The following is a 19,798-nucleotide window of genomic DNA, read 5'->3' as shown; positions in this document are numbered from 1 at the left end:
CTCCCGTGTAGATGCTATCAGCCATCATCCCATCCTACATCCATGTCTTGCGTCAAACGAGTCAATGTCCCCCATTCCCTCAAAGTCTAGAGTAATGTGTAGTGCATACCCTACATCCTGCACGTGACAACCTCAACCTCAACACCAACACATCTTCGCTTTCCTCACATATATCATCCATTGTCACATACATCTCCCCACAAGTACCAACTCAATAAGAAGAAATCTTCACATTCTACTATATAACCACGTCGTACTCAATCTATTCGCGTGGGGAATCTTTCATCAAGCAAGCGCTACGCTAATCGCACTTAAAAATAAATAACTAGTTAAATAAATGGGCAAACGCTATAACGCAATGCAGCTCGCTTTTGAAGACATTAAGTAGAAAAAAAATAGAATAAAATCAGACATGACTAATTCCATCCGAGTCGAATAATCTCGGTGTATATCTCAAGGGCAAGATTGTAATAAAAAAAATGAACAAAAAAACAAGCATACGACTACGTCGTAGGCTTTATGCAAGTTCCATCTCATTCAAATGACTCCTCCTCAAACTACTCCGCCCGCTATTCGGTGCCCAGCTCTGTCGCGCCAGCACATCGCGTCGGGGATCCAACATCCCATTACCATTGTCCTCTCTTGCCATGGAACCCGCGTACTGGAGCTGCACTGGGCGTTTGCCCTTACCAGGCACCGACAAAGTCGGTGAACGCATAGGCGCAATGTGCGTACCAGAGTACGTTCTTGTGGGGCGTGGGATAACAGGGAGAGCCCACTCGTCGCTTTCCGAAGTAGCGTACTTGGTGCTTGCGCCGGCGGATCCGGGCTGCGTGTCCCAGGGTTCCGATTCCCAGGGGAGGTTGGGGGAGTAGGCGGATGAAGGGCCAGAGAGGTCTTCGTCGTCGATGTAGACGGAAGAAAACGAGGTAGCAGCCGAACCGCGGTTTTGAGCAAAAGGACGACGGGGATGCATCATTTTTTCCATTTGAGGGTCGAAGATGCTGCTGGAGGTTGTGTCGACGGTGTCGCGCTGCGGCACGGTGCGGGTGCGGCGGAGCGACAACATGCGCGCTGGGTTTCGGGGCGGAGGGGATTGCTTTTCAAAGTCGAGCATTTCGTAGAAGGATTTGCCGATCCAGAGCATTTGTTCGTGCTCACGGAGGTAGCGCTCGCCGCCAAAGGACTTTTGGACAATGTTGCGGGCCATCATGCCGAGTTTGCGGCGGTGATCGGATTTCTCGTACATGCGGCGAGTGATGATTTCGACGTCTTGGGGTGTGGGCTTGTGGGGGAGTACTGGAGCAGCGACACCAGGTTCGTCTTCGGCATACTGCGCCCATTCGTCTAGCATGGCGAGGAGGTTGATCTGGGCGCGAGCCAGGCCGTATGCATCGTTTGGAGCAACGACCTCGCTGTACCGTTTTCCATCATCGGGATCAGTGAGCACGCGCAAAGACGCACCCACATCAGTGCAGACAACAGGAGCTCCAGTCAATGCAGCTTCTCCAAGTGCGAGAGGTAGACCTTCGGAAACCGATGAGTTGAGGAACAGCCAGGTGTTTGCAAGAACCATTGCCGGATCCGCTGTACCGCGCATGGTAACATTCTGTCCCAGACCCTTACAGGCGAGAATCTCTTGACATTCAGAAGAATAGACGGGAGATTTGTTGAGAGCACCGTAAATGTCGAGCTTGTAGTCTTTAAAACCCCACTCATTTGTGATAATGTCGGCGGCCAGCAGAGCTGTCTTGATGTCCTTGGCAAACCAGACGTGGGAAAGCATCGTTACGGTTGGTGTCTTTGCTTTGATCTCCGTTACTGGAGCAAACTTTGTCATATCAGTGATGCCGTTGACAATAGGATCGACCTTGCGCTTGAAGACGTTGCGGTGCGTGAGTTGTCCTTTTGCGCTTCCAATTTCAATTTCCCACCCTGGGTTGAAGAAGTCTGAGAGCAAGTGGTTAGCTGAGAGTAATAGACTCGAGGGGCATATACATACCTGCACATGGAAGGATCTGATCGGCGTGATGAAGAATGAGACACGAGGTCAGCTTCATCAGCCCCAGCAGCGAATTTCGGATAAAGGGTGGTAGAGTGCACATGGCCGATGACAGGTAGAGGTTAGTCTCGCGCCAGGAGATGGCGTGATCCCAGATCTGAAGTGTACAGTTGCGCTTGAGCTTGCAAACGATACCGTAAGATGCAGAGACACTGTGGTGAGAGGCCTGGAAAACATGCGGGATTTTGTCGGGGATCGGAATGGAGAAAATGAAGAGATCTGCAAAAATTTAGTTTCGCTCGATATACGCTGGCAATTTCTACTTACACCTATACCACAGTTCCAACGCAGTGTCAAAGTGACCAAGCGTTGGCAACTCGGTACGGAACCAGTCTTTTGCCGGTTGGGCATTCGGCATGTCGTCTGTCAGCCACAGCTTCCTCCACGAGTCTTTGACAATGTCGCTAGTCCACACCTCTTTCCAGTGGCGCGAATCTTGGAAGTATGTGTTGAGGTTAACCAAAGCACGTGTTGCCTGCTTGACATCTGCCGAAGTCATGGTAGTAGCTCGCGCTCCGCGGACAAGAGCGGTCAGCGTAGGAATGAAGTTTGTTTCAATGTCAGTCAAAGTCGCTGCCTTGACGAGATGATCAACCTCGCTGTCTAGCTTGTTGGTGAACATGCCGTGGTTGGGGTGCATAAAGTCCAGGCCCCATAGGGGAATGATCTTCAGGGATTCGACATTCTCTTCGGTCTGGTGCTTTGGCAGTCCAAAGTCATTAGCTGATTCCACGACCATGTGCCATTTGATAGTGCGAAGGTTGTTGATGAGATCTCGGCGACATGCTGAGACACCACCACCTTCGTTTGGCCAGGTTCCAGTGTCGACAGCAATGACGTGTAGCGAGTTATCGGTATCGCGTTGCAGTGCCTTAGTCCTGGTGAAAACGACAGCATCTCCACCTTGACCGAAACTGAACAGATCGCTCATTCGAATGGCTAGAGGGGTCCACGCGCTGATGTCGCTGGTGAGATCTGAGCTGGCCATGATGGCATCGGCGTGTAGTGCAAGGTAGTCTTCTGCTTTGACGAGACTTCCACGATCACGGCGTCTCCAGTAAGGTCTTAGCAGAGCCTCCTTCCGGATCAGTTCCTCGTCGACCCAGCGAATGACGACTCCGTCAAGGTCATTACGCTTCTTCCAAGCCTTCCAGAGATGAGATCGAGCTCTGGAAGTAGAGATCTCTTGCTGCTTGATGTTCCTTCGGAAAAGCCGGCCCAAGAAGTTCGAAGTCGGAGTTTTGAATGCCAGTAGAGGGTTTTCATCAGCGAAAGTGCAGCGGGTGGGCTTCTTGAGAACGCCAAGCCAATCGTGACGGATCATGTCTGGTGTATCAACCATTATGCCGTTGAGCTTAGTTGTGATCGTTGGATGGAACTTGTGATCATAAAACCATGTGCATTCGTAAACGTCGGCACCTTGGACAAAGGTCGCTTCATGAACACGCGGAGTAGGTATCCAACGCTCCGTCTTCTCGGCATGGCGAACAGGAGGCGCGCACCAGCTGACATTAGCCGACATATGTGGAAGCACGAACTCAGCGCGAAGGAGTTCATCGTCGTACTTGGCGTTCTTTCGGTAATGGTATTTGAAGCGTACAAGGTTGTTGTGGCTGATGTAACTTCCAGATTCAATGTGGCCTTTGTGGTTGTACAAGACCTTTGCTCCATCGTTTTCGCCCTTGCCGCAAATCCGGCTGAGAGGAATCTTGGTTGACCTTACTTTGGAAATCTTGATCTTGCTTTGTGTTTGGTTCGTTTCATATTCGTAAGTAAACTCATTGGTGACTGAGCCATTCTTCCACTCTTGTCGTAGCTTGATGCGCATTTCTCTATCGTAGTGAGAAACACGAACCTGGCCCCAAGTCGGCTCGGTTTTCAGGACGCCTGGATAGAAGATCAACTTGAAGCCGCCGTCTTTATCAGGGTGAACAAAAGCTGTCTCAGTCTCTCCGGCACTTTGAATGACCAAGCGGTTCTTTCTCTGGATGATCAAGCTTCCCTTGACAGTTCCTGCTAGACCTGCAATATCTTTGCGACGATGATAGAGGAAGAACGGCAGAACTATGGACATTGCACGTCGGCTGTATATCCACAGCCCTGTGAGAAGAAATGTAGTTGGCTTGGCAATAATCCACGGTTTGTGCAGCAGTGCCCCGTTCAGCTCACGTTGATACTCGGGATCGGCCATACACGCCAAAACAAAGAACTTTGCCCAGGTTCCAGCAGAGTGATAAACATAGGCAACAGGAAGGCGGATGTATTCAGTGAACAAGCTAAACATCGAAACAGCGGAACGATTGAGGACAGGGTGGTACGCCGTTTGGATATCCGCAGTGACTTGGCGATATTCTTTGTTGGAGAGTGATTGATCGCCTCGGTTCCTAAAATAGCTGTACTTGACAACCGTCAAGTATGCTCCTAGATCATAGCGTGCGATTACTGAGAGAATTGTACAGGACTCTTCGGTGCGGATGTTTTCGTGGATCCAGGATAGTTCCTTGTTCGTGTAAGGTGCTCGGATGCCAAGACAACGTCGGAAAAATAGTCGTCGTATATCCAATGGCAAGTTATCCCATTGCGTTTCACAGTCGAATCCAAGGCACAAATTTCGCAAAAGTTCTTTGCGACAGGCTTTTCCATACGACAAAGCGTCTTGTCCCGCAACCAATGCCGGCATCGAGCGTCTGTTGCACTCTGAGATGGCATACTGCTCGCTGTCGTTCTCCCTGCATGCAAGAATGGATTCCGCAATCTCAGCTTGTGAGTGCGGGGTCTCGAGGAATGTTTCCATGCATGCATGAAGTAAGGTTTCGGCAATAGTAGTGCAGTTGCTGCTCACGTTCGTTTGGCCAAAGCCCGGGCCCTTCGCATCCGATGTCACATACAACGTCAAATGACCGTCGGCAAAGTGCGAAATGGCACGAAGATCGTTATTGAAGTTGACAACCATCTGGAGAGGGACAATGAAGACATCAATTTGCCCATTTCTCCAAGCTGACACGATTCGCTGAATTGTTGATGGCATGGCTGGGAAAGCTTGTAGAGCAAGTCTTGAAAGACTGTCATGAGTGCATGATAGTAGCAACGCAATGATTTGGTCACCGGGTTGACCAGCTGGGTTGACACGGTATCTGTTCTCTTTTGGAGCAGCTCGAATGATGTTGCAGTATGCGCGGAGCTCGCTTTGACTGTATTCGGAATCGCTGTTACCGCTGTTGTAGGCATGGAACTTGTTGTTCATCGGCGACTCTGTTCCATCATCAGGTTGCCCATTCACGGTATTTGCTGCCTTTTTGGAACGTTTGGCTGATGAAAATGACTCCGAGACCCATTTGCTGAAGTCTAGAGCTTCTGGCATGCCAAGCTTGGCAGTTCGGAATGAAAGAAGGGCTGCTGTCCAAGTTGACGCGCCAAGAGCGATAATCCTGTCGTAGAGGAAACCAGGGAAGACTGCCAAAAGTACGTTGCCTACTATCAAACCAACCACGACAGCTGCTAGCAATGGCATGAGTGCATGCGGGCCAGAGAAAATCTTGTTGTACTGATACAGCAACAGTCCAGTGTAAGCACCAACGTAGGACAAGAACAGGGTCAGTCCAATAGATGAGCTGTTGAAGATCCAGATGAGGGCAGTGCAGAAAGCAAGCGCCCAGACATGGACACCGATGAAGCGACACAAGGTATTGAAGTAGAGATGACGCCTGAATTTCAGATCGTTGGCCTTGGCTTGTTTGATCTGTTGTGTGTTTTCGATTGAGATGGGTGCCATCTGCTCCGACAGGGTATGTAGGTGCTGAGCCTTGTAGTCGAGTAGGACAGCTCCAATTAGGTAGTATGCGAGTCCGAAACCGACTGATAGGCGGAACGCCGTGTCCATCTCACCTGCAAAGTCGTATGCAAGTCCAAGGCCGGCTGACAATCGGATAGGTGCGTCTGTTCCTGGCATATCCACTATCTGGCCTCCGTTCAATATATCCAACCATCGATCCATGAGTGCAACCAGGAAGTAAAGAATGCCGCAGTAGATTTCATCACCTGCTGTTCGCCAGTGAATGAAGGAATTGTGGAGACGAATTCCTTTCTGGGATTGTTGCATACTCTCCAGCGCGACTTGGGTTTCGAGGTTCCAAGTCGAACTGTACGGAATTGGTCGCTTGGTGTCTGTTATGCGAGCGTACCAATCCAACAAAAATAATGTCGAATCCCAGCAACCAGCTAGTTGTTTCACGAAGCTATCTTTTGTAGACTTCTGCCAGAAGTGGCGTCCGTTCTCTTTGAGTACGGCTTCATGCAGGGCGTTGCGGCACAATGCGAGAATGGCTGGTTCGCTCATGCCCTGGAAGATGTCTAGCTCGCTGAAAGACCCTTCCGAAGAGGCAACGAGGGACCCGCCCGCGACAGTTGATGTAGCTGGACCCTTGCTTTGGCCTTTGTTTTTGAGGGCGGTCGCTTCCTGCTCCCTTTCCGAGTACATTTTCATGTACCAGTTCTTGATATCTGAATCGTTGAGTGTCTTGATGTTGTGATACCACGTTACCCATTGAGTTGCCACGCGTCTGGTGCCAAGAATCAAAAGGGTAACGAAGATATACAGAATGCCCAGATAGAGGTAAATATCATGGCCTTTCATCCCAATGAAGATGGTCAGAATAGGGGAGATTACCAAGGTTGGAATGACCATGATGATGATTTTTCGGCCATTGAGAAAGCTGGACCCAGGAATCTGATACGTGGAAAGTACAGCCAGGACAGTTAGGTATGTAGTCAATCCAAAGAGGTAGAAGAAGAAGACGGCGCCGTGACCAGGTCCTGATACAGCCGAAATGACGATAAACCCAAGAAGACACCCGGCAAGAGTAAAAGCCAGGCCACCAACTAAGCGTGTGAGGACAAACATGTTGGCTGCAGAGAATGCCATGGAGATGAGGTAGTATGTGCCACCAATAGAGATCCAAGTTCCTATGGCGCCAGAGAGCAGCAATGAACACATCAATGCTAGAGTAGCATAGTACCTCTCGGCTTCAGTCATCCTCACACTGAGGTAAAGACCGTGCCCGGTAGTTGAAAGAAGTACAATATCAACAAGGGCAGGAATTGCGAAGACACTCAGGAAAGTAAAGCGACGATAGGCAGGCATGACGGAGGCCTTCTGCTCAGGATCGATGTCTGTCTGGGCTGCAGCATAGGCGGAAGCAAATGAAGGCGCATTGAAGATCCACATTGGAGGCTGGTGTTCTTCTTGGTTGTAGTAGGCCCTGTGCTTCTCCGATAGTAAGATACCCATGTCGCTTGGCTTGATATCGAAGTAAGCTTCACATCGAGATCCCAGTGCAAACAGCTCTGCAAATGCCGCACTCTGATCAGAATACTGATTGAAGAGTGGGTTCCTGTCTGAGACCTCAATGTAGACTTCTTCGAATCCGGCTTTCCTAGCTGCACAAAAGATACAGAAAAGGACGAAGTCGGCTGCCGAGTCGAGTGTTCCCCGACTAGTAATGTCCGTGATGGCTGAAGTGATGGTATCAAGCTTCTGGTGATCCCTCCACCATAGTATGTTGGTAAACACTTCGTTGATATGCCTAAAGAGTTGCAAAGCTTGCGCCTCATCGAGGGTCGGCACGCGCGAGAGTCGATACCATTTGAGTTTTGCGTTCACTAGCTCCTCGTCGGTGACTTTGTCGCCAATGTAGTCTACGTTGCTCAGTTGCTTAAACTGGTGATACGTAGGTACATCGATGAGCAACTCTTTGCAGCGTTCGCGAATCGCAGGGAGCAGCGAGCATTCCTCTTCCCATTCCGAATAGCGAATATGCTGCAAGTAGTTGAGAAGCTCCGAGGATGAAAGAAGATCCAAATCTTGAACCAGCCGATCTGGTAGTCGTTCTGGTGAAAAAGATCCAGCAGCAAATTCACTAAGACCGTATTCTGCGAGGAAGCACTGGTACCTGGAAAAGCCCATCATACTCAGATATGTGTGGAGCAGAACCCCTTTGACATCTTGTACGGACTTGGACACATATATGATGGTAGCTTTAGTCCGAGGGTCTAGTTCCCACACTCCCCAAAATGAGGCGCCGTTGGGGGTATGAAATCCTGAATCAAGTGCAGAATATGCTTGGAATCGGTAGGGGTCGGCACCGTCCTCAACAGCATGGTCCAATGCTTCTACGAGGGCTAAGATAGCCTCTCTCATAGTAGGCACAAGATTCAGAAAGTGGCTGCTGCTAGAAGCGTAGCGGCTGAGGGTCTCAGAAGTGGCACTGAACTGTTCTACAGGGAGACGGCTAAGCAACTTGAGATCTCGCAGATGCCGCTGTGACTTGAGGACGCGATCGAAATCTGCTTTGGAAGCATCGATACCAACTGGAAAACATCCCAGAGATGAATATGGTGATCCGTCGAAAGAACATGAAAGTGGGTTGTCGGTGTGTTTTTCCACTGCCATGGTCCAGTCGAGCCCCAAACTCGTGGGTGATGAGGGTTCGTGGGGGACCAACACTCCATTCTCGTCAACCTCGGGATACTCGACAGTGAGTGTAAGTGTACTAGATGAGTCGTCATCGTCAGGCATGTCTCCATCAAGGCCGGCGAGCGTGTCAGCCAAGAGAGGGAAAATCTCTTGTAGTGGCACGTAGTCGTCAAAAAGGCTGGAAAATCCAGGCGAAATCGTACGAGCAGTCCGGTACTTGTCATGGACATCCATGACCTTTCGAGTCTTCAGCCACTGAAAAGCGGCCAAGGGCTCCTCACAGGAGCTGACATCGTAAATGTTGTTCAGAGCGCACTGCCGTGGGAAGTAGGGCACCGCGCCGTGATAACTGCACCACATGTGCGCTCTTCTAAGAACAGCATGCGATAGCTCCGCATTATCATCCACTGTGTCCCACATCATTGTGATAAACGAACGTTGGCAAGCTTGGGAAACAAATGACCTGGTTGTTGTCTTCATCTTGTCCATGTCGAAGAAATCGCGGCGCTCTCCATTCGACTTGATCGTACCATTGCGAACCACTACGCCGGCAAAGAGCGAGAGGTCGAGCTTCTTTACACCGTCCAAGAAGTCGGGAGCGCCGATCTCCAGATAACTATCCAAGCCATGAGCTGACAGAAGTTTTGTGAGGCCATGCAGCAAAGCGATGGGAACGCGGTCGCGCCATTCGGAGATGAGAACACCAGTGAAGTATCGCTTCTGGTCTGGTCGTCGCAAATTTTGTTCAATTGTGCAAGACAAGAGATATATCGTTTGTGACAGGTCCAACTCGGTGCCCTTTGTGGCTGAAGTGATAACATGGGATAGATCGAGTCGCGCGATAATGTAAGGTCCCATAGGAACATCATCATTACTGACGGCCTCTAGAACACCAGTCTGTCGGTAATCCAAGACGAGCGCTTCCCATTGCGAGAGGACCTGCGCCTCCTCTGGAGCGACTGGGGTTTGCAATGCGCCAAGGTAGACGCCAAAAGATGATGGTTTGGCGGGGAGCGTGTGCGTAACGCGAATGACGCTTGAGCTGTTTGACAGGAGATGAATGCGCTCTTGTACAGACCGTGGCAAGGCAGTTTCGTCTTTATCTTCCTGCAGGATTTGTCAGTTTGGGCGCATGTCGATGCAGCAACTTTTCTTACCTTGAGCACTTTTCGAAGAGAACGATAAGTAGACCAAACGAGAGCGACAAGGCCGACAAATCCGCTAGCAGCAATGATGGCAATGAGAGTCCAATCCCACCAGTCCCGGATTCGCGTGCCATCCTTGAAGGCTTCGATACCTAGAACGTCGGGCTTTGCCATAGTTGCGACGGCGTGGACCTGGTCCGACTACAAGGCATGCGCCTATGCTGACAGTTGTAATCTGAACAGACTTTACAGTTTTCTATGCTGGGCAGGTGACAATAGGCATTGGGCATAGGTGGGTTATCAAGTAAAAAACAAGAGGGCGACAGCCCGCTGCATGGAGGAGTGGTGTCACAACGAGGGCGAGTCGACGGCGACGACACAACAAGAACGGCTGGCAAAGACTGGCAATTGACTGGTGAAAGCCAGCTGAGAACTGATCAAGAGGTGCATAGTGTGCTTCGTATGCTAGAGTACAGTCAGGTGTTAGTTAGCTGTCGATCTGGCAGTGCATTAGCAACCATGGCCAGTGGCTAGCCGAAGCAATGTCCACTGCAGGATCTGCAGCAGTCAGAGAAGGCGCCCTCATCCTTCGAGAATATCGCAACACGGCGCTTGGCGGGCACTACAGATGACAGTGAGCGGCCTGCTGAACACGAAGCCTTTCGGCCGGGGCATAGGCAAAGGCATGGACATAGTGCACTAGCGGGATTATAGTGGCCAGATTCATCTATCCCGGACACGAACGGGGGACTGCAACCCGACCAAAGCGGGATCCTGGGTTCGGCGACAGTGGATCTTGGTGGCGACGTGGTAAGAGTGGTGGACAGGAGTAGCCGTGGCGAGGCTGGCATGTCAGGGTTTCCCTCACCCTGGCCTGTGCGCGCTAAATTTGGCCCTCCACTTGTAGCGTCCCGCCCGGCACGCATTTTAGCCTAACCTCCTCCACACTACGACGTTAATATCAGGCTTCATCTAATACGGCACTCGCTCCGGCCTTGTCTTCGGCGCTCATGCAAGGCAATGCGACAGGCTCTTGCCCTGGCCCTGACCCTGGCCCGATCCACCACAGGCTGACTGCAGCCAGGCGCCTGCTGGGACAACAGGCACACCACTAAGGTAGACACTGGCCAGGGATCTCCTCAACATACGGCTCCCTCCACCCACCTACGCACAGGATGTGCCCACACCCCGGTCCTCTACTGTAACTACAGCCCGAGCACATAGTAGCAATCTCTTCAATCTCGCTCTGCTAAACTGCCCCGGTACGTACCCAGCGACCTGGTTGAATCCAAGCCGAGAATTAAAGTGTGATCCTACAATGTGCTTGTTCTTCACGATCCACAGCGGCGGCACGGTATTTTCACGTGGCATCAGCCTTTTCTCCTCAAGCCGCATCACCTGAGGATTTGGCAATAGTGTGCTGGCCAAGGGTTAATAGTACGCCCCATTCAATGTCAGCAAGCTACTCCCCGGTTTTACGACCTCCACGATTTTTGGAGGCGTCAAGCTGAACTCAATGCCGTGGTACGCCTGAGACTAGATGCGACTACAATTCGTAACTTTCAATGTGGTGGAAACAAAAATGGAAAATCAATAGTCCCTTGATCATTTACCGCATCTGGACCGTTATACTCAAGGTGACCTATGGGATAAAATTTGCCGAGACTTCTTTATTAATATGCCTAGATTCCTCAGTAACAGCCACTTCAAGCATCCATTGTTTCACTTCTTTTTTAATCATGTCGTCCTATTCTCGCTCGTTATTGCGAGCATGCTTAGTCTCCTCCCTTTCCCTCGTCCTGCAACCAGTGTCGGCGTTTGTGGGAAGCGCAACTGTATCGAGCACCGTTTTGGTCATCGCTCGCGATGCAACTTCCGCGCTTAACAGCGCCTCACTTGGTCTTCAGGGCTATGGCATACCCTATGAGACCCTAGTTGTTCCTCAGGCTGGTATCACCAATCTTCCCCTGCTCAATGCCTCTGCGACAAATGGCAACTACGGTGGTATCGTTGTTGTGGGTGAAGTCAGCTACAACTACGACAACTCGTACCGAAGCGCACTTACAACCGACCAATGGAACCAGTTGTACGCTTACCAGACCAACTTTGGTGTGAGGATGGTCCGCTTGGACGTCTTTCCTACCACTGAATTTGGTGTTGTTAGCACTGGTGGCAGCTTGGATGATCAACCAGTCACCTTTACCAACACAAGTGGCTTCCCTTCAGCCAATCTCAAGACGTAAGTGCAAACAAACCCTCGATTCCAATTGGCACAATGTGCGATGATCTCTGCTCAACTTCCACAAGCGGTGCGGGTGGCAAACGTTGACAGTCAGAAACATGAGGTACAAGCAGGACTAACCATGATGACAGGGGTGTGCCGATAAGCATTGCCAGCATCTACCATACTCCGGCCACAATCACAAACTCTTCCATTGCATGGGAGTTTGCTAAATTCTCCAATGCTGGAACTGCTGCAGTCATCAACCAGATTGGTGCACGCCAGCAGATGGCATGGTTTCTTCCATTTGCGCTAGATTGGGCCCCATCCAGCAACATTCTGCAGCACGCGTGGATCACTTGGATCACCAGAGGCCTCTTCCTTGGTTTCAGGAGAATCTATCTCAGTGCACAAGTTGACGACATGTTCCTGGAGACAGGCTTGTACCGTCCAGCAGGCCAAAACTACCGCTGCACGCCACAGGATCTCACGACCCACGTGACATGGCAAGCTGCTCTCAACGCAAGGCTGCCCGCGGGATCCGAGTTCTTCATTGAGATTGGCCACAACGGTAACGGTGACATTGAAGCATCTGCGTACACGGATCTAGGCCAGACACGTTGCAACCCTGCCCGGGCTATTGAATATTCTGATCAGCCTGACGGCAGCCCAGAATACTCCAAGCCCCCTGGTACCGGCGTAAACATTTGGCCTACGACACCCACTTCGTACACCTGGAGTCTTCAATGTGCCCAGATTGATCCCCTTGAGAACTGGTTTGCTGTGACATCGAACCGCGATGCTTTTGCCCATGTTTCTCACACATTGTACGTATACAACCGCTACTAAGACCCTGGCCGCCACTGACAAGACGCTAGCTCACACATGGACTTGACTAATGCCACCTATGCGGACACATCAAAAGAAATTTCCTTTAACAGGGCCTGGCTAAAGCAAGTCGGACTCGATGCTGCTAAGCGATGGAGTACCAAGGGTCTCATTCCACCTGCCATCACTGGTCTGTTCAATGCCGACGCCATCAAGGCATGGATGGACAATGGTATTACCAATGTTGTTGGCGACAATACCCGACCACGTCTCCGCAACACCCAGAGCTCGTTCTGGCCATTGGCCACGACGGCGTCGCTCAATGGATACGCTGGTCTGAACATCATGCCACGTTGGGCCACTCTGATCTACTACAACTGTGATCTCCCGGCCTGCACTACCCAAGAATGGATTGATACGTCTGCTGGCGCTGGTACATTCAACGATCTATTGAACAATGCCCGGGATACTGCGATGCGCAATCTTTTCGGGCTGCACTGGGATCCGTGAGTTCTCCGCTCGTGTCCGCTTGAAGAAAGTTTACTGAGACATCACGCAGGTACATGTTCCACCAGGCTAACATGCGCGTTGCTGACGTGCCAACCACTACTATCAATGGCAAGTCTGGCCAATACTCGCTACTCATGTCGTGGCTTGAGGTTGTGACCAGTGAGATGACACGCTTGTACGTAAATCATGGCCGAATTTGATCAAGCAATGCTGACACATCTCTCTAGGACGACATGGCCCATGAAGACGCTTAAGCATGACGACATTGCTCAGCAATTCCTGAACCGACAGACGCGCGATCTCTGCAGGCCTAGCATGACCTGGAAGACATCCACTAATGGCGCAAGCATCGAGTCTGTGAGCGTGTTCACGACAGGCGGAAATAGGTGTGGTGCAACTGTTCCAGTCACAGTGCCAGGGTCAGTGGCAGACTCGACTGGCGCGACCAGGGAGCAGCTAGGCAGCGATCCCCTGACGCTGTGGGTGTCTATGAGTGGTGCGAGCAGGACATACAGGCTCTCTTCGGCATTGCCTCTCTAGGAGGAGTGGCGGTCTTTCAATATTTGTTTGCATTATTAGTGATTACATTATGGCTACAAATGTCTAATAGGAATGCTTGAAAACGATACTCGCGAGTGCTATGAGTGGGTCCGTTAAGAGAAAAACCAAAACTCATATGCCGCCTTATGATGCGATGCTACATGTTTACTTTTTACTGGAGTGGCGTTAGCGTAGCCTTGCAATGGCTGGCCCGGAGTTTAAGCGGTCAGCATTTCAGGCTAGCCGCCAAGTCGCTTCGCTGTTCCAGCCACCACACAAAACGACTAGGGTCTAGTATCGAAAACGCCGTATCCTCGGGACGTTTTTGTACAGCACCCCGATCCGTCTGAGCGACAGGCGCCACTTTGAAACTGCTAACCCATGCTTGGACACAGTTCACCGAAGTAGCTTTCAGCTCCGTTGACCGCATACACTACCCTCCCCCGCTACACCAACCGGAATCACTTCCCCGGCTCTGCACCAGCCACACACGCCACCATCGCGGCAGACGACGCGTTATTCCCTCTCCAGCTAGGACCGTGTTTTATTTAACATCCTTTATATTAACCTACATATGCACCTTGCATCCCTCAGCCGCAAGTGCCGAACAAGAAAAAGGTGTCACGTCGCGACTGCGCCGCTAACGCCGCGTCTCCCATTTTTCTCTTACTCTGCAAACCATGTAGAATATTGGCCTGGGGTTGCATTTGAAGAGCTGAACGGAGGCCGTTTCGTATAGCGGGTTGTTACTATTGGGCTTACGGGCCAACTTCAATAAAAACAACTTAGTTGGCTGTGTCTCCTTCCATCGTGACAACACATTCCATTTTCTATACGCGCTGCCCCCCCTTGCAAACTCTCTTCTTTGCTATACGCTGAGCCCCCGGGGCGCCTAAAAGGGTCTCGGCTAAAGCGTGACCAACGGAATACTACAACTCTGTAGTCCCCCATTCGAGTAGAAGAAACAAAGCAAACAATCCAGAGACGAAGAAGGAAACAGAGAAAATAATCATGGACGTCAAACCCACAGCGCAAACGCGGTCGCGCCGCCGCAAGATCCTCTGCATCGTGCTCCCCCTCGTCATCGTCATTGTCCTCGCCCTCGCGCTCGGTCTGGGACTAGGACTAGGCCTCAACTCCGGCGGCGACGACGACGACGACGACAACAACAACAACAACAACGGCGGCAGCACACCTCTCCCAAGCCCCAACAACACCCTCCCCTGGACCCCCTCGGTGGCCTCAACCTGGCAAATCATCCTCTCGCACCCACCCGACGTCTCCTCCACCACCGCCCTAACCCCCAACGTCAGCGTCTACGACATCGACCTCTTCGACACGCCCAAATCCACAATCGACACGCTGCGCGCCCAGGGAATACGTGTGCTCTGCTACTTCAGCGCCGGCAGCTACGAGAACTGGCGCACCGACGCCAAGGACTTTAAAGATGCCGATCTAGGCAAACCGCTCGATGGTTGGCCGGGTGAAAAATGGATTGATCTCAAGAGCGAGAATGTGCGGGCTATTATGAAGACGAGAGTACAGTTGGCCAAAGACAAAGGGTGTGATGGTGTGGATCCTGATAATGTGGATGCTTATGTGAGTTTCCTTCCTCTATCTTACACCAACCATTTCTTTGCAGTAGTAGTACAGCAGAGAATATGGAGTTTTTTTTTGGGGGGGGGGGGGGGGGGGAGAGAAAAAAAATGGGGATGATAAGAGCTGATGAGGAGCTGGTGGGCTAATACGAAAAACGCAAAATAGCAAAACGACAACGGTCTCGGCCTCACGTCCGCCGACTCTGTCGACTTCATGCAATACCTGTCCAACATCACGGCGCCGCTCAACCTCGCCCTCGGCCTCAAAAACGCCGGCGACATCGTCACCACCGTGCTCCCCATTGTCCACTTCTCCGTCAACGAAGAATGCGTCAAGTACGGCGAGTGTGCCAAATTCGCCCCCTTTGTCGATGCGGGGAAACCCGTGTTCCACATCGAGTATCCGGATGGCGCGGGTGCGGAGCAGGGATTGCGCGAGAATGTGCTCAGCAACTACTGTGCTAAGAGTGGAAAGGGCGAGGGCAGCGACAAGTTTAGCACTGTGCTAAAGAAGATGGAGCTCGATGGGTGGGTCGAGTATTGTGATGGCAGTGTCAATGTTACCGATGTGAATGAGGCCGTGGGTGGCGGGCGGAGTAATAATGCGAACTGAGCTAAAAAACGTAATGTATGTACTTGTAAACTGGGATGATGCCTTCATTTTCTTTCTTCGTCTTCGTCTGGCTTGTCGCCGTCATCGACGATCGGTCTCTCGATGTGTGTATGTATGTGTGTGTGTGGTGTCTTCCGTGTTTTACTACTTACTATGCTAGTCTCTCTCTCTCTCTTAGTGTCACTTACTATTTTTAACATATGCGGTACCAAACTTTGAACACTGGAGTAAGGTTGTATACACTAAGAGAAGAACTCCCATCACCATCGGACTATACTCCACCTCGTAACTTCTTAGTAATCTCCTTGGCGACCCTGAGAAAACTTCCTTCTTCCATCGTAGCTTTTGTTTGCTTTTCTCGACTCGCGCTATTCCCCTCGTAAGCCTCCCACTTTGCTTGCCTCGGATGCAATTCTCCAGGTCGGTTCCAAACACTTTTTGCTTCTTTGTACACTACATTATCACAGTTACATAAAAATGGGTTATTGTTCAATGAGTCGCGTAGCGATAATGCTTCTGCGTCATCACTTCCTCCACATCCCGACGAATCACTGGGTGCTGCAACCAACATACACTTATTTTTTTGCTTCTGTGCACACTACCCAGCCGCCTCTACCGACTCCCCATCTCCCCTTCACCATATCGTTGCATCATCTCCCGCATGGCGTGCTTCTCTCGGCGCTTTCAAGGCGGGCCGTATTCTTTTCAGCTCGCTCTCTCTCTTAACTAGTGTATGTGACATACGAAGTCTAGTCTCCGAAAGTTGCGTGTTTTGTGCATCTTCAAAGTCCCACGGCGTCGATGCGCTGCTGCTTTCTCCCCGAACCGAAGAGGGCCCAGCGAGTCTAGCACGGTCTCGATGCTGGACCGCCGCGGTCTTGGGTGTTCGTACGTGCGTACAAAGTACAACAGTCCGGAAGGCAAGGCCGAGAATCGCGCCACCACTCTCGTCCGGCCGGCGCGTATGCACTGTATGTAGTACGTCGAATGCGTGTCCGTGTCTAAGAAGAACCGAGAGAGAAAAAAAAATACCTATGCGATGTTTCACAGCAGCTGTGGATCGATGCGCACTATTCAAACAGTCTCCACTGCGAGACTAGAGGATCGATTCACCCCCTGGGCTCTACTGTAGGCTTGCGGCCGCGATCCGGGGAATCCATGCTCATCCGATATTTCTCTACAGATTTGTTATTACACAGTATACTCAGGAGCAAACAAGCGCCTGTGACATGGGTGGCATGTGCTGTGTGCCGATCATCCCACTGGTGGAATCAGCCACGGATCATGTATACATGCCATGCTGCAATTTTGCAGCGATGCACGTAAACAAGCCGCAGGGAAGTTGAGGGTTCCTACGCGCCAAGGGATATCTGCCGACCGGTTGAATGTGGCTACAATATCCGGTCTAGCAACTTGTCTACACCGGCCAGAAACCTGGCGGTAGCTGCGGTCGGCACTCAAGACTATATACGGATATTGGTCTTGACAGGTACATGGGATTTGTATCTGAGACGACGCCACGCGGCCTCATATGAACATGATCCTCTATATTTAGGGGATTAATGGCAGTGTCCAAACCTTGATTACAGGGAAGTAAACCCTCGTCCAATCGTTCAGCACATGCCTCCCACCCATGCTCGCTTTTGGAAAAGAGGTGAGGGGGTGATGGCTAGTGAGCAAGGCCTGCAGCACTGATGTGTGGAAAGCTTCCATTGTGCAAGGCGCCCAGGGTCGGTGCTGGCTACTGGTAACGAGTCGAGGCGCCGTCGAATTCACAAAGCCTCACTCGTATTTTCATGCAGGAAGTACGCCTTCTAGACCCGAGTATCCATTCAGGAATCGAAACACCAAGTCTCTTTACCGATTTATTTTTTTTGCAGGCCAATGGGTCCAGGCATACGGCCCTCCACTCAAAGCCTGCTTGAACACGACATACTACAGGGCGGCCGATCCACTATTCCGGATGCCCCATACGAGCAGCTGTGGCTGACAGGGATTGGTGCGGGGCAAAGATCGGGCCCCTGTTCGTGTTCTTCTCAACGCCTGAACCTGGGAGGCAAAACCAGCGATTCGCACTAAGCACATACAAAATTAGCACATATAGATCATGGTGCGATCATAATGGTGTGAAGGAGAGGAGGATCGGCAGGCCCTAGCGAGCGCCTTGCAATGGCTCCCGTCATCCAAGGTGAATGTGTCTATAGAGGGCGTCATCTAAATGTAACTTCGGCTTCATGTTGCAAAAGAGCTAGCCAATATTGACAAGGGGAGCGCTCCCCGTTGTGCCGAGTACTTAGCTCGCCCGCTTAGGTGAACGGGCACTACGACTAGCCTTCGGGAAGCTGTCATTCCCACGCACAACGCATCGCCCACCTGTCTCTACCCAATGGTCTCGTCCAGTGTAGACGTCATACGTAAGCCGGCTGCTCGCTTGCGTTGTCAATTGCTCAAGGCCAGGACCTAAACCGAGACTGGCGCAAGAAGCTATTGAAATCCTTCAGAAACAAAAAAATTGGTAACCTGGTACTCAGCTCGGCATCAAATCGGTAGTTTGGACACTCATATCCTGCATCAGCCAAGCAAGGCTACGCAGAGCCGCCGGCATTCAAGCTTCCGGGAAAACGCAAGGAAGCTACGGTATTCTGCCGGGGAAAGGCATGGGGTGTGAACTGTACTGAACTTCCGGTAGCGAACCCTTGTGTGGAAAAATTCATAGATGCGAACCGATATAGAACGAGGCTGTAAAATTTCCGTACGGAGATGAGATCAAAGTTGGAATAGAGTGTTGGCGCATGTTTAGCGCGTAGGCTAAGGGTTAACAATTTGGCTAAGAACAGCAAGTGGCCTGGGATTAGCTGACTGTCAGATCTGCCGCCTATGGCCACTGAGCACATCCAATGTTAGTGTGACACTGGGGCTGCTTGACCCCCGTGGGTCATAATAGTTAAGAGTATGCTGCGTGAAAATCTTTACTGGTTTGGAGTCAGCTTCCCGACTGACTAGTTAGAGTCGTCTTTGGAAGTAATCACCCGACGGCCGAGCGGTCCGTCTTGTGTGATGCAATACCTGTCTAGATGGCGAGCAGATACTCTGGCGACTCCCTGGTCTGCATCAGCTCCTTAGTGGGGTACGACGACAAAGTAATCACGATTGGTCAAGTGGTTTCTTATTTCCACCACAGCTCAAAGTGTGAAGACCAAGACCTTAGCCGCCGGCCGACGCACCTAAATTGATCCTACGGACCGAGGTTTCACTTACACGTGGGTGTACTCGAGGCGACAAGGAAATGTAGCCTTGCTGCAAAAACTCTAGCTTTCCATGTGTGTACCTCTTGGCTGCTCCTGCAAGGCTGTCTAGATCCTAACCTACCCTGCTCAGCTCAACCAGGCGTTAAGGCAATCGATGGACATGGGCAAAAATGCTGTCAGACTGTAGTAATCGGAGCTAACAGTGAGTCATCTCCTGCGAACAAGACGCAGAACTAGCCCAGCAGCGGGTTTCCCTATAATGGTAGCAACGGGGAACTCCGAATCGCATAAATGGGCATCGCTCTGGCTTTGGCAATCGTACTGAACTTTTTATCTCCGGTTTTTGTCCTCTGAGAATCGCCGTCAGGAAGCGCCCTCGGACAAAGACGTGACTCCGGACTGCTTGGAAAGGACCCGTCGAGACGTCTAGACTGTGATGGAATGGCCGGATCATGAACTGAAGTTGCATATCAGCCTCGCGCTTATGCAACTGCTGGGAAGCAGGCGAATTGCAAGCTGCGCCGTGTAACCCGACCTCGATTTATGAACGAAATTGGTTCT

General features: G+C 51.2%; 3 protein-coding genes across 3 annotated transcripts; 2 read left to right on the top strand and 1 right to left on the bottom strand.

Annotated features, from left to right (window-relative positions):
• Positions 1-200: 200 nt before the first annotated feature.
• Positions 201-10,085, bottom strand: COCSADRAFT_185037 (glycosyltransferase family 4 protein). Its single transcript, XM_007706603.1, has 4 exons — positions 9,692-10,085; positions 2,330-9,641; positions 2,003-2,281; positions 201-1,950 (listed from the first exon to the last, which is right to left on the bottom strand). Exons 1-4 carry the CDS (start codon positions 9,851-9,853, stop codon positions 518-520), a joined length of 9,186 nt encoding a protein of 3,061 aa, XP_007704793.1. The 5' UTR covers positions 9,854-10,085; the 3' UTR covers positions 201-517.
• Positions 10,086-11,157: 1,072 nt separating this feature from the next.
• COCSADRAFT_40989 (uncharacterized protein) lies at positions 11,158-13,927 on the top strand. The gene is made up of 6 exons (XM_007706344.1): positions 11,158-11,316; positions 11,366-11,918; positions 12,053-12,727; positions 12,779-13,234; positions 13,288-13,413; positions 13,466-13,927. The coding sequence occupies exons 2-6, from the start codon at positions 11,419-11,421 to the stop codon at positions 13,776-13,778; spliced, it is 2,070 nt and encodes a 689-aa protein (XP_007704534.1). The 5' UTR covers positions 11,158-11,316; positions 11,366-11,418; the 3' UTR covers positions 13,779-13,927.
• A 476-nt stretch (positions 13,928-14,403) lies between these two features.
• Positions 14,404-16,198, top strand: COCSADRAFT_40988 (glycoside hydrolase family 114 protein). Its single transcript, XM_007706343.1, has 2 exons — positions 14,404-15,377; positions 15,543-16,198. Exons 1-2 carry the CDS (start codon positions 14,790-14,792, stop codon positions 15,987-15,989), a joined length of 1,035 nt encoding a protein of 344 aa, XP_007704533.1. The 5' UTR covers positions 14,404-14,789; the 3' UTR covers positions 15,990-16,198.
• The last annotated feature ends 3,600 nt before the right edge of the window (positions 16,199-19,798 follow it).

The sequence above is a fragment of the Bipolaris sorokiniana genome (genome assembly GCF_000338995.1).
Source record: "Bipolaris sorokiniana ND90Pr unplaced genomic scaffold COCSAscaffold_16, whole genome shotgun sequence".
NCBI classification, from domain to species: domain Eukaryota; kingdom Fungi; phylum Ascomycota; class Dothideomycetes; order Pleosporales; family Pleosporaceae; genus Bipolaris; species Bipolaris sorokiniana.
Note: the sequence above shows the minus strand (reverse complement) of the source record. Positions and strands in the feature narration are given on the sequence as shown.

What these genes read in the sequence shown, in the direction of transcription:
- COCSADRAFT_40989 (XM_007706344.1), top strand. Translation starts at nt 11,419, where the DNA reads ATGTCGTCCTATTCTCGCTCGTTATTGCGAGCATGCTTAGTCTCCTCC. An exon ending in GCCCATGTTTCTCACACATT is followed by an intron (nt 12,728 to 12,778) that starts GTACGTATACAA and finishes ACAAGACGCTAG; the next exon opens with CTCACACATGGACTTGACTA. An exon ending in ACCAGTGAGATGACACGCTT is followed by an intron (nt 13,414 to 13,465) that starts GTACGTAAATCA and finishes ACATCTCTCTAG; the next exon opens with GACGACATGGCCCATGAAGA.
- COCSADRAFT_185037 (XM_007706603.1), bottom strand. Translation starts at nt 9,853, where the DNA reads ATGGCAAAGCCCGACGTTCTAGGTATCGAAGCCTTCAAGGATGGCACG. An exon ending in GTTGGAACTGTGGTATAGGT is followed by an intron (nt 2,282 to 2,329) that starts GTAAGTAGAAAT and finishes AAATTTTTGCAG; the next exon opens with ATCTCTTCATTTTCTCCATT. An exon ending in TCAGATCCTTCCATGTGCAG is followed by an intron (nt 1,951 to 2,002) that starts GTATGTATATGC and finishes ACTTGCTCTCAG; the next exon opens with ACTTCTTCAACCCAGGGTGG.
- COCSADRAFT_40988 (XM_007706343.1), top strand. Translation starts at nt 14,790, where the DNA reads ATGGACGTCAAACCCACAGCGCAAACGCGGTCGCGCCGCCGCAAGATC. An exon ending in CTGATAATGTGGATGCTTAT is followed by an intron (nt 15,378 to 15,542) that starts GTGAGTTTCCTT and finishes AACGCAAAATAG; the next exon opens with CAAAACGACAACGGTCTCGG.